This window comes from Falco cherrug, chromosome 1, assembly GCF_023634085.1.
Source record: "Falco cherrug isolate bFalChe1 chromosome 1, bFalChe1.pri, whole genome shotgun sequence".
Lineage (NCBI taxonomy): Eukaryota > Metazoa > Chordata > Aves > Falconiformes > Falconidae > Falco > Falco cherrug.
In genome coordinates, this window is record NC_073697.1 from 16,406,015 (window position 1) to 16,419,899 (window position 13,885).

The following is a 13,885-nucleotide window of genomic DNA, read 5'->3' on the forward strand; positions in this document are numbered from 1 at the left end:
AGAGTGAAAGGGCTTTAAAACCAGATCCAACAAATAACTTAAGTACCTGCTTACTTTCAAGCTATTGAGTAGTCCCTTTTACTTCAATGAGGATGTTAATGTACTTAAAGTTAAACATGTGCTTAAGTGATTTGAAGGATTAATGCCTATCTTCATCTAGGTTTTAATCTCTCCGGTTTTGTACGCATGTGCTTCTGTTAGCAGTTACATGTTAAGAATATTTATATGCAATTATCCAACCTAGCGACACAGGTGCAATAGCAGTTCTTAGAGGAATTCTTTAACTGCTGCCTGTGTTGAATTCACAATTCAGAATCTTTCTTCATCTTTCTTGGTCGTACAGTGGATAAAAAGAGTTGGCTAATTTGTACTGGTAGGGAAACTGAGGTATTGCACTTAGTGTTGAGTCCATTCACCCATCGGCACCAGTTTGCTAAATGCTTTACATAATGAGATATGGTTCAAAATCTCTTTAGAAAAAGGGTAAATCCTTATGTGGCTCTTCAGTGTTTCCAGAGCAGTGCAAAAAAATGCATGGTATTATATAGATTGTCACAGCATGTATGCTGAAGTTGCAGCAGAATAACTACATTGTAATTAGCTATTGTATTGTTACAAGTAGCTTCTCAGTATAGTTGGTTACTAGCAGTGTTTAAGCATCACTTGAAAAATATGAAGTTTCTGTCTTACAGATTATGTTGATATTAAGCATTATAATAATAAATACAACACCTCATAGGAAATACTGATTATATAAACAACATTTCATTTATATTTGGAATATTTTTAGCCCTTTCTTATTGCAGCCTTTCAGGATGAGTTACAATGACACTATAAAAGTGTCCCTAGATTTCAGACAATATTTCTGTAAATAGTTAATTCACAATTTCACTAAAATATTTGTAGTCTGCAGTTAGATTCATCACCAGTTTGAATGTTTTCATAAAGACAGAGAAAGCTTCTTTGAGAATGTCAGGGAGTTTTTCTGGAGGTATGAGACTTTACATTCTCTTCTTAGCCTTCAGATGGAAGATTACCACAGTAGTGTCAGATGAGGACTCAAGGAAAAGTTAACAATATTAGGCATACTTATTTCTAAGTTTGGCTAGATGCACTTTGAGGATATTACAGGATCAGATTCTATGATCAAAATAGTATCGGAAATGTTTGTGTAGGGGTTCCATATTCCAGACACAAGGGTCTGGGTGTACATGCAGACCATACAGTTCAGCGTCTCTTCAGCACATTATGAATGTGCTGGAGGACAAGGGCAGCACATTTAGTGCATCATATACATGCTGTGAAGATGCTGAGCAACCACAGGAAGTCTGACCGAAGTCAAACAAGCACTTGCACATATGTGTTACAGGACAATGTACACAGGTCCTTTGTATGCCTAGCAACGTGATGGCACAAGTCCTTCATTTCTCTCCAGACAGGCAAGAATGACAGACGCAGGAAACCTTTATATGGGGGCTCTAGAAGGTACCATCCCATGCAGCTACCAAGAAGTTACATGTTTCCTTCAATAGGAAAAAAAGCCCCAAATGTTTCTGCAAACATTCGTATCATGGACAGTTAATCTAATCCTGAGTGCAAAGGTTTGTCGACTAAAATGCCATTCTGCTTTGAGAGCATGTGGGTTTATATCTGTGGATCCTTCCTCACACTCTCATGAGACACAAAATAAAATTGGACCAGTTGTACAGTTATCTGGGATTACTTTCTTATGTCCCTGCGCATTTCTGTTTTAAATACAAGCACTGTGTTTACATTTTTTCAGATATATGGTAGCATTTTGACTCAAAGAATTATTAAAAATCTTTGCTACTGAACCAGTAGATGTGGCTTGATGAAGATGACTGCCAAGCTGCTGCTTTTTCATTCCCAAATCACTGATTCATGCTCTGATCCAGATTTTAAGGGAATCTTGGGCTAGTCCTTCCCTGATATTTATACATACATCACTTTATGTTTGCATACCCACTTCAGTTCGTGCTCTTGGGCTCTGTGGTGGTTTAAAGGCTTTTATGTTTTTATTTGTTGTTTTTTTGTTTGGGTTGTTTTTTTGGGGGGATGAGTGTGCTTTGTTATCATTAACTTAGAATTAGAAAACCTGATGCACACAGTATCTGGCAGGATGCAGAAGCCTGGCACATCATGGATTGGATACTTCAGGTAGTAAAAAAAAAATAATATTCTACAGTGCAAAGTATAAAATAGAGTTTTTAATGGGTTGAATATTAGTAAGGGTGAAAGGAAGAATGCTAAATATCTGTTCCTTAGTTATTATGTTGAGGTGTAATAAGCACGTTGGGTACTAAATTGGGTGTGTTAAGCTTATGGATGTGACAGATCTAATGTGAGTGTTTCTCACAAAACCATGTGTTGTGTTGATAAACCTCATGCCGAAAGTCACAGTCTGTACAAAATAATATATAATGTGTTTAGATATTTATGTGAACCTGGGAAAATGGTTATTCCCCAGAAAACAGTTCATCATGTGAAGAACATGAAACAGCTGGGGAGGTTTTTTTGTCAGCTTAGTACCTTTTGTAACTTTTTACAACATCTTTAATTAATCTGTAAAATTAAATGCAGATAGTTTTGAGAACCGTGTGTTCACCAAGATACTCTCAGTATCTCTAACAACTGTGTTGTATTGTGCATTTGTCTCTGAACGTGCTGTTGAAACACAAATTACCTGCAGGGAGACAACTTGGAAGTAAAAGCAATAATTGCTATATATTCTGTGTTGCAGAATGATTAATTGCAATAGTGGTGGCTGCCAGTGGAAGATGTTCTTGACCAGTAGCATCTGCATCCTGAGGCGATTGTTTTGTTTGAGGGGCTGGATAGCTGTTGCTGCTCTAAATTGCTCTGTGAGCTTTTAAAAAGAGAATCAAATTCTGCCTCATGTCTGAGTTTTCTAGGAGTTGCATGTGTATGTGAGGGTGGATTTAAGACCTGTGCACTCTGAATTTGTCATGTGTAAGGGGAACTGTATTAGAGTAGAACAGCAGTGCTGTGTGGGCTAGAATACAAGCGGAGGAACTGTTGCAAAACCTAATTTGCAGTGTGATTGTAGGTGCCATCAGTTAGTGTAGTATCAAAGCAACATGCATCCTTTTCTCATCTTGCTACTTCAGCAGTGGCTAGTGAACCAGGCAAGTCTAATTGCACACCCAGAATCTTTACTTCACCTTCAAAATACCTGCAGCCATCGGGATACCAACAGTACAAGATATTCTAAGTATTACATGTCACTGAGTAGCTAAATTATTAGAAAAGTACTTTAATAATAAAAATCCCTTTATTCTGTGTCACTGACTGACAATTCCTGCCTCCTCTCCATGTCTTCTGGCTAGTCAAGCACCTCACAGGCATCTTGAGAGTGTATTTCTACTGTTCTCTGACACAGTAGGGAAAGATTAGACTGATTTTGCTGCTGAGGAGCTCAAACACAGACCTACAGCACCCAAATTACACGCAGTCTCTTTCAGAGTGAGTTCGGCCTCATGTCTATAGAGTCACGAGGCAAATTAGTCACAGAGCTAAGGCTGAACTGTCCATTTCAGGTTCTGGTCTAGCACCTCAGACACAACAGCAGCATTAGATTTTTTTCCTTTTAGTATTCCTTTTAACTTTTTTCCTGTTTATGATTGCTTTCTTTTTGTAAATACTGTGGTAAGAAGGAATGTGCCCAGTCATGCTCTGACCTGATTATAAGGATGAAGGAAGTTGGAAATCTGGGGTAGATATTCCCATGTATTGTCACTCACTGAAAACCCAAAATAGATTACTAATGGTTTTGGCTGATGACTAGTACTTTGCAGTGATCTGTTCTGTAATCTCTGCTTCATACTTGAAGAAAATGTGACTGACTGGTTAAGAGACTGACTCATGAATTTGCACAAATGACATTTAACCCAAATGTCCTTGTTCCTATTCCTGGTTAAATAAACAGGTAACTCAGAAAGACAGTAGCTTTAACATAGCCTGGGTTTAGGTTATTAGTAAGGAGCAGAGTAGTACCTGACTGGTTGCTGTTTGATGCTACTTCTATGCCAAATGCTAGTAAACATCATTGTTTTAGAGGCTCTTCAAAATTAAGTTGTACAGATTCTAGTTACTGTACTTTTAGCTGATCTGGCAGCTCAGCTGCCGCTAGAAACTTAAGCATTCATTAGCATTTCATGAGCTTTTAGACAATATCCCTATCTGTCAGTTCAGTTCTTCCATTGACAATAGTGTTAATGATTTAAAATATTCAGCAGTGTAACCAGACAATGTCGGCTAAAACGGAAAATGCTGCATTTGCATTCCTGGTGTCATGCAAAGCCATTTCAACAGACAGTGAGCTTAAGGCAAAGTATTTTAATCCTTTATGTGGTGAGTGGTGAGAACTACTAGAATAGCCCATGAAGAAAACAAGATACGGAACTTCACAGAACAGCAAGAAATGTTATGTAGAGTAGGGGGAATGATCTAAGCTATATTTTAATTTCATAGTTTCATCATTTCATTTCTTAACTGTAATGGGAGAGCTTATAGAACAGTGGTGCACATTCAGTACATTTTACTGTTTATGGAATTCATTCCTATGCCTCCACCCCTTTCTAAAATAAAAATAGATTGGTGTGTGTGTGTCTGGGCAGTATGGCAGGGTGACTTTAAATAGAATTGTGAAGATTCAGATTGAATACCCATTAAGTTGTTAGTGCAGCAAAAGTAGTTTCCTTCAGCCTTCACCCTTTATAATTGTGTAGGTATTTGATTTTTACAGTTACTAAGACTGGATCTGTGTCTGGATTCACATCAGACATGTAACTTGAATTGGTTGTAGATGTCATAAATCATCACATCCGTAATAACCTGAAATACAGACCACTAGATTGCCAAGCGGGTCTCACTGTTGTAGAAGTACCTGGCCGCCTATGTCAAAATTCTCTTCTTTAAATGAGAATTAGTAGGGCCATGCAAGCATTCCTACATCGCCTTCCTAGCATGCTTCAGTGCTCATCTGAAGAGAGCAGATATTGACAGAGTTCAGGTAGGGAGACCTCAGGCAGTGCCAGCTATGACGAGATGCGTTAGCCTTCAGCACAAGAGCACATGCTTGCTGCAGTGGGCACTGAATCGTTGCCTGGAGGTGGCTCTCTGGCTTATGTGGAACCGCGTGCCAGAGTGTGTTGTAATGACCTGGTTGTGTAGAATGAGGAGGGAACGTTGCCTCGACACACGCTGGCTCTGTAGTGTTTAGATGGAACTTGGTGCAGCTGGAGGGAATTTTCTTTACTGTTTACTGAAGTCTGTTCAGCTACCAATCTAAATAAGAGTAGCAGGGCTGAAACATATCGGTGCAAGTGACAATGATGTATTGTAATGATGATGAACTGTGAGAAAGCAAGAATGAAAATAAGATGGGAGTGGAAAAGTAAACTGACTCTGTATAGGTGGTTTTAGGGTGACTTTTTTAACTTCTCTTTTTTTTTTTTTTCTCTGGCATCTTCTTGTGATTATGATCAGAAATAATAAGTTCTTATGTACTTCCATAGATCTCTCCACATGGTGGGTCTTCCTCCAATGTGAATGGTGTACCTGAATCACATTGCCAGAGTCCTGAAGGTAAGGCGCCAATAATTGCTAACAGTCCGTGCAAAAATTTTCTTTTAGTTGGCAGTTAGTTTAGCACTTTTAGGTGGTTTCTGATGATGCCAAATCGTTTTTTGTTCTTTTTGATGCCCTGTCGACAACCTTATCTTGGAAAGATTCTTACTGCATTTTCTACATCAAGGCAGTAAAGCTAGGAAATAAATTCTGTTCTTTGCTTGTCAAGTGGTAGCATTTTAGTGGGCCCTGCTGTTCAACAGTCACTATTAGCATTTGAGTGATTTTGATCGTGACCTGCAAAGTATCATCAGAAATGTGTTTGTGGCTGGGTTGAAAGTGGAGCCCTCCTCAAAACAGCACATTGTGCTTCAGGTAGAACCACTAGCCCGTCAACTGACATTACCTAAACTTAACCTTTCATTCTCTATCTCTTTAAAGCAATGTGGGGCTTTTAAGGTATTTTTTAAAATTAATTTTAGAGTAAATGTTAACATTTTTTAATAATGAAATAAGAAGCTATCAAGCTTATTTGCATTTTGGATGTTTCAGCAGCAGCTAAGGGAACTTGAAGGAATTCAGCAGATAAAACTTTTGATTCTTTTACATGCATTGTAGATTAATCTTGTTTGCGTTTTTGCTTTGAGTATGCAAAAAGATATTTCAAAAAAAGTATTTTGAGTCGGACTGAGGACGTTCTAACTGCATTCATTACTTTTAGAATATGTCCACCACAAAAACATGGTGACATTTAGTTTGTGTGCTAAAAGGTCAAACAATTCTGGTTAGTCCTGTCTTGTTCTTTCTTACATTTGAGATAAAAAAAAAGGAATAAGCTGTGAAGAAAACAGCTTGCTTTGAAGTTTTGTTTTGCATTTGTTCTGTGCCTGTGGAACCCATTGGGGATATGTTGCATCCTGCTGACACTTCTCTTCAGCTTGCGTTACTGACCTTGCTCTTTTGCAGGTGTGAATGGAAACAAGTGCTCAGGGTCATCTACCATTCTTGAGAAGTATAAAGTGGGGAAGGTGATTGGTGATGGCAATTTTGCTGTTGTAAAGGAGTGCATAGAACGGTGAGCAAGGAAACTTTTCTGTACTGCTGTTTGCTTTACTGGGTAAAGCCCTGTGCGTTGGCATGATTTCATAGGGAATGTGATGAGATGAAAGCAAAGGGCAGTTGCAAAGATATGCCTACAGGAGAGCCAGGCATAGAGAAACACACAGAGCTTCCTATGTATTATTCCAGTAAAGGGATATGAGAGCAGCGGAGGAACATGGCTTTTTATCCCCAAAACTAGAGGAGGTATCACCTTCTAATGGAGGCTCTTAAGGAAACCCCACAGATCTTCAAGAAATCTCCTCACACAACAGACTGTTGTGGATGGTGGGCAATTGTATGTGGCATCTAAACAGTCTTTGTGAGACCCCACTTCTGCCTCAGCAGTTCTGCTGCTGTAGTATCCCTACTGCCTGCTGCTGAAATGATTTTTCACAGCTTTCAGAATACTGTGGGCAAAGTATGCTTAAAGACATGCTGTCGGTGGCTATTAGCCTGTGCTACTGTCTCCCTTGTGCTTGCTTCTTCTGCGAAGTAGTGCCTGGAATAGCCAGAGACTTCTCAAATCAGCCCTTTAATAGTCCAGACTCTGAAATATTCTTGTGCCTGGTTTCCCATAAGTTAGACAGGGTACCTTTACAGCCCTGTGCTGTGTTACTGCTCTTCCTCTGCAAGCTTTGTGTCACACTTCGTTGGTGTTGCAAACATAACAGATGATTTGACTGTCGCTTTCTCTGTGTATTTTTTAGAACCACCTTCTGCTGTCTTCATCAATCTGAGAGTTATGTCAGCCTCTTAACTGTTATGAGGAATCTCTAACTTGTACACAAATACTGGGCAAATTCAGCAAATGTCTGTAAAAACCATAGAAATTACAGGAACAGGTTCTGTTATTTCGTCCTCATCTGCTGATTTTATTTAAATGAAAAGAAAGATAATTATGAATGGAAACATTTCATTCCAGTCTTAGCAGATCGTAGATGCATAGATATTTTTTCTGAGCCACCCATATGGCCAAAAGGGTTGGGTACTGAGGCTGATCCTGGGGCCTTCTCTACTGAAACATAGGTTTCTGCAGCCCCTGTTGCTTTTTCTCAAAATAGTTGTTTCCTCATACTGTATCTGGATTATTTCCCTCCATTACTGAGAGTAATATTGGCAGGTGGTGTGTAACACAGTGTCTAATACACCATTCGGTGGTTTATAGCAGCAAGTGACAATTGTTATTTTTAATATTATTTTGAGAAACTGATGTGCAGGCATGTAAGGTTTATAGAGTAAGGAATAAAGACTTAGGCAGCAACTCCTAGAGTTACAAGCACAGTCCTGATACATAGAAAAAAATGGCTAAATGTGATCTGAATATGCTACACTTACTGCTCAAGGAAAGTTCCTGTTGCATGTGCAGGTTTCAGATAATGCTTCTGGTCAGTGTAAACATCTAGATTCCAAGGTCCTGATTTTTTTTTTTCTTTTTGAACAGTTTCTACCAACAAACTCTGGTTCCTGACAAGCATTACCACATCAGTGTGTAATCACGTCCCTACTGCTTTAAACACTGCAGGTCTGTTGCAAAAACCATGAGAAGGCAATATAGCCAGCTGAGTTGCAACTGGATTCCTGCCCATTTAATTTTGTAAGAAGCTACATGTGAGAGGCTTAAGTGAAACTGAATAGCAGAGAATAGAACAGAATATTTTAATTGGAAGGGACCTACAACAGGCAAGTAGTTCAACTGCCTGACCACTTCAGGGCTGACCAAAAGTCACAGCATGTTATTAAGGGCTTTGTCCTAATGCCTCTTAAACACCGACAGGCACAGGGCATCGACCATGTCTCTAGGAAGCCTGTTCCACTGTTTGACCACTCTCTCGGTAAAGAAACGCTTCCTAATGTCCCGTCTAAACCTCCCCTGGCGCAGCTTTGAACCATTCTCACACATCCTATCACTGATAGCAGGGAGAAGAGATCAGTGCCTCCCTGTCCACTTCCCCACCTCAGGAAGCCATAGAGAGCAATGAGGTCACCCCTCAGCCTTTTTTTTTCCTCCAGACTAGACCAGCTCAAAGTTCTTAGCTGCTGCTTGCAGGATGTTCCTTCCAGCCCTTTCACCAGCATTGTTGCCTGCCTTTGGGTGCATTCAAGGACCTTAACAACCTTCCTAAATCGTGGGGCCCAGAACTGCAGATGGTGCTCAAGGTGAGGCCACCCCAGCACCCAGGGATAACCACCTCTTTGCCCAGCTGGTTATGCTGTGTTTGATGCACCCCAGGATGCAGTTTGCCCTCTGGGCTGCCAGGGCACATCCCTGACTGGCACTGAGCCTGCCCTCAGCCCGACCCACAGATCCCCTGCCGCAGGGCTGCTCTCCTGCCGCTGCTCTCCCAGTTCATACCCGTGCCTGGTGTTACTCCATCCTAGGTGCAGAATCCAGCATTTTGACTTGTTAAATTTCATTCCATTGATCATAGCCCAGTCTATCTAGATCCCTCTGCAAGGCCTCTTGTCCCTCAAGAGAGTCAACAGCACATCCCAGAAAACTTGCTGATGGTGCATTCAACTTCTGCATCCAGATCATTGACAAAACCATTAAACAGAACCAGCCCTAGGGCTAAGACCTAAAGGAACACCGCCGGTGACCAGTTGCCAGGCAGCTGTAGTCCTGTTCACTACAACCCTTTGAACCCTGTCCTTTAGCCAGTTCTTCGCCAGCACACTGCATACCTGCTCGTCTCACGGTTGGACAACTTGTCCAGATGCCTTACTAAAATCCAGGAAAACTACATCCACTGCCTTCCCTTCATCCACGCCGGTGAGGGTAAGGTGAGGGTGACCTTATCAAGAAGGACATCCAATTAGTTAAACAGGACTTTCCCTTTGTGAACCTGTGTTGGCTATGCCTAATGATTGTGTTGTTTTTTAAATGCCTTTCAGCAGTAGCCAGTATGATCTTCTTCATCATTTTTCCAGGAACTAAGGTTAGACTTACAGGTCTGTAGTTCCCTGGGTCTTCCCTCACACCCTTCTTGTAAATCAGAAAACCGTTGGCTATCTTCCATGAGCAGGGACCTCCCCAGGCTCCCAAGACCTTTGGTAGATGATCGAGTGGAGTCCTGCCATCACATCCACTGGCTCCTTCGGTACTCTGGGATGAATCTTACCAGGCCCCAGTGACTTGGGAACATCCAGCTGGTACAGCTGGTCCCTTACAATTTCAGTGTCCACACATGGAAAGTCACTGCTCCTGCGTTTGTGGTCCTACAGCTCAGGGGACCAGGCAGCCCAGGGCCTCTCAGCGTTACTAAAGGCTATGGCAAAAAAAACGTTGCTTTATTTTAGTCTCTGTTAGTCAGGTGACAGTCTTCAACAAGTAGCAATCCAGTGTTTTCTTTAGAACCCCTTTTGCTATTGACATACTGACATACTTTAAAAAGTCTTTCTTGTTTTCTGACACAACACTGGACAGTTTCAACTCTTAATTTAGCTTTGGCTCTTCATGTCTTCTCCATGAATATATGAAGCACAGCTCTGTAATTTTGCTGCGAAGCTTGGCCTTGCTTCCAGAGATCATACAACTTCTGTTTCCTCTTGAGCTCCACGAGGACTTGCATGTTCAGCCAGGCTGGTCTTCTGCCCCACTTGCTTTACTTAACGATGCAGTGGGATTGCCTGCTCCTGTGCTCCTGCAAGGTGGTTCTTAAAGACTGCACAGCAGTTGTGGACTCCTCAGCCCTTAAAAGCAGGTCCCAGGGTACTCTGCCCGATAGCTCCCTGAATACTTTAAAGATTGCTTTCTTGAAATCCAGCACAGCAACTCCGCTGTCTTTTTTTCACATTACACCAAACATTTTAAACTCAACTATTTCATGATTACTGTGGCCAAGACAGACACCTACCATTACATCCCCCTTGAGTCTGTACTCACATCTTTCCTAGTTGGCTGAGTGCCTGTGACAAGATCTTCTACAAACTTCAAGAATTTCCAAGACCTGCTTGTCACAGCAGTATGATATTCCCAGCTGATGGCTTGGAAGTTGAAATCTCCCAAGAACAAGGGCTGCTGATCCAGAAATTTCTCCTAATTACCTATAGGATTCATCAGTGCTTACATCCTGGCTGGACGATTGGTAGTAGACACCCACTACAGTGTAGACACCCTCTGCTTTGTTTTCCCCGCCCCTAATCCTCCCCAGAGGCTCTGAACCACGTCATCGCTAGCTGTAAGTGCTATACAATCAAACCTCTCCCTTATGTATAGCGTGACACCTCCACCTCGCCTGCCCTGCCTATCCCTCCTGCAGCCTGTAGCCCTCCAGCCCAGCACGCCAGCTGTGGGACTCATTCCACCAAGTCTCACCAATACCAATGACAGGGAGCTCTGGGAGCTGACCAACCCTTCCAGTTCATCCTGTTTGTTTCTCATACCACATGTGTCAGAGTACAAGCATCTCAGCTAGGCTCCCAAGCCCTCCATGCTCCCAGGAACAGTGTAAATGTTCAGACTGGCATTGCTACCCTCAGGTGATGCCGTGCCAAGCTTTGGCTTACCTACTGTGATCCTGCTGCTATCCCCTTCCCCCATCAATTCTGGTTTAAAGCTCCCTCAGGCAGCGCCGCCAGCTGATGCCCAAAGATGCAGTTTCCCCACTGGGATAGGCAGATCCTACCGGGCCCCAGCACACCTGGTCTCTCGAAGGCTCTTCTGTGCTTGAAGTTTTTGGCGCAGGCATGAAATGAATGATGCTTCTGTGTTTTCCCATGTACCCTGAAACTGCCACACATCCTTTGTTATCTGTAGAATGAACGCCATTCATGAAAGACCACAGGTCAAAAGAATAACGTCATTTTTCATTTTCAGGAATATTGACTGTGCGTTTTGGGAAACACTGAAGTTCCACTGAAAATGGGACAAAGGATGCTAAGTCACTTGGTTTCAAAACATCATCTGTGCTTTTTGGAATGAGGGGATTAGAAAAAAAAACCCTGCAAATTATTAAGAAAGGAAAAAAAAGGCAAAATTAAACTAAAAAAACCTAGTTTTATGTGATCCAATCTTAATATTTAATGAAGCATTATTAAATTAATTTCATATATAAAGCAAATATGCAACAATAGTTGCTAATAATGGCAATGAGAGAAGAAATGCCAACTATAAATGCTTGTCTTTTAATTCCTATTAATTATTTTACTTCATTTTTGATAATGTTGTGCTTAGAAACCTTAGTAGTGGAGCCAGGATCCTATTATACCAGCTGTTCTACAAAAAGATTACGATGGTCTCTTTGGTAAAGGGTCCCTATATGTCTGTATTTAAAGACATGAGTCAACAGATGGACACTGACAGCGAGACAGAATAATACCAGAAAGCTGTCAGATAATGCTGGTGTGTGACAGGCAGTGGAATTAGCACACAAATTATGTGGATGATATCCAGGGTATTTTCTTAAGTGCTGTAGCAAAGGACATTTGCAAGAGGGATTGGAAGTTGGTTGATGAGTTGGTTTTGTGAGTCGTAACTCCTCTTTCTACACAGCTTCAGTGCCAAAGATTTGCTAAGTGGGTTTTGCTGGTCAGTTGTTTGCAGGCTTTCAGACAATGCACTTGAGTTGGTATAACGCATAAACTGTGATTCTGAATTACACACTGTATTCATAGTGGATTTTACATTGGGTCCGTAATGTAAGAGGATGACATTTCACAGGTACCATTTAGATAACACTTCCAGATCTGGTTGTAACTATGACAACCTCATAGATACAGCTGCACTTCCAGAGCAGAGTTCTCCACAACGTTTTTTCAATAATGGATAAATCACATGGGAGACATTAATTCAGTTCCTTTTTTTGTAAGGTTTTGATTTTGACTAGTGTTATCTAATATCAAAAATATAGTGAAAATTAACCTGGAAGTTTAATAACATGCCTGACTCTTGCTTATGTAATTGTCTCCTGTGTTTTCTGCCATATGTGCTAGTGGTGTTCTGATGCACGCTGGAGTCTGTAGCAGACACAACACAAAGTAGTAGCAACAGGGCCTTTCAGCATTCTCTTGTGATTTTTTAGTTCATCATTAATATCAGTAGTAATGTCATCTTTGTTTTTTAAAAAAAAGGAAAAAAAAGGTAATTCATTTGTGTTGCTTTTTTCTCTTATTCTCCCCTTCTGGAAAAACTGAGATTTTTACTCCTTAAAGGAACAAAAGGCAAACAAGAGTGCCTTTCTTTGACAGGATTTACTGAAAACAGTAATCCTTTTTACTTTGTATATAACCACCCATATATGTCATGTGACTTTAGATGACTGCTGAAGAATCCCACAGAATAGTTAAAGAAATAGAGAAAGAATATACAAAATAGAAATGGTCAAAATCAGTGCCTAATGAATTCTGTGGGATTTTAGACTAGTGTGTAACGAACTGTGGGGTTTTAGCTCTGTTGAAGCCTATTGAATTTTTCCACTAGGGTATCAGTCTTTCTGCTGCTCACTTACACATAAATGCGTATGATTTTAACTTTAAAGCCTCCCAGTCGAACAAAGCTAAGTGGAAGGCTGGAGTCAAATTTTGCATGTTGCATTAAAGAAGTGACGGAGAGTTGTGCCAGGTCACAGAAGAATGAATTGCAGCTGAAGCCTGGGATTAATACATAAAGTAAGAGAGGTTGTGGTAGTCAGGGAAACAGCAGGCACAAGTGCTGCTGAAGAAAACAAAAACCAAAATCAAGTCCATTTTGTGAATTTTCTGTCAGCAACCTTCCATGGGGCAAGACATTCTGTTACAGTAATGTATTCTTACAGATAATGCCACAATTAGTTGAGTGGTTTCTAATTAATGGTTCTTGTATTTTTCTTGCTAGGTCCACAGGAAAGGAGTTTGCACTGAAGATCATAGACAAGGCTAAATGCTGTGGAAAGGTACTGTACAACAATTTGCATGTGTAAGAAAAACAGCAAAAACAGAGCTAGCAGCTGCTCATTAGTCATAAATGGTGGGTGTGTTTGGGTTTTCTGACTATTTTCAGAATATCCGTTTAAAAGGATGATAATGTATCCAAGAAGCAAATCATAGAAGTAGTGAGTGTTAATCTACTAGATAATAGAGTAAAAACCAAACAAATTGCCCTCTATTTTATGGGACTAACAAAGAAAATGCTAATGTGTGTCCAAAATACATTAGAAAGATTTTGCTCTATAAAATATGAGAGAGGAAATTTGCAGCT

The 13,885-nt window shown here is 40.7% G+C and overlaps 1 protein-coding gene across 5 annotated transcripts in view; it reads left to right on the top strand.

The window, feature by feature from the left end:
* Nucleotides 1-13,885, top strand: part of DCLK2 (doublecortin like kinase 2) — a 98,420-nt gene that overhangs the window by 62,516 nt on the left and 22,019 nt on the right. For all 5 annotated transcript variants that reach the window (XR_008730670.1, XR_008730671.1, XR_008730669.1 and 2 more), the window contains 3 exons: nucleotides 5,559-5,628; nucleotides 6,577-6,685; nucleotides 13,523-13,580. Coding sequence is in view for 2 of the 5 variants with exons in the window: in XM_027807745.2 (XP_027663546.2) it covers nucleotides 5,559-5,628; nucleotides 6,577-6,685; nucleotides 13,523-13,580 (237 nt within the window). In the remaining 3 variants the exon portion in view is untranslated. The remainder of the gene's footprint in view (nucleotides 1-5,558; nucleotides 5,629-6,576; nucleotides 6,686-13,522; nucleotides 13,581-13,885) is intronic.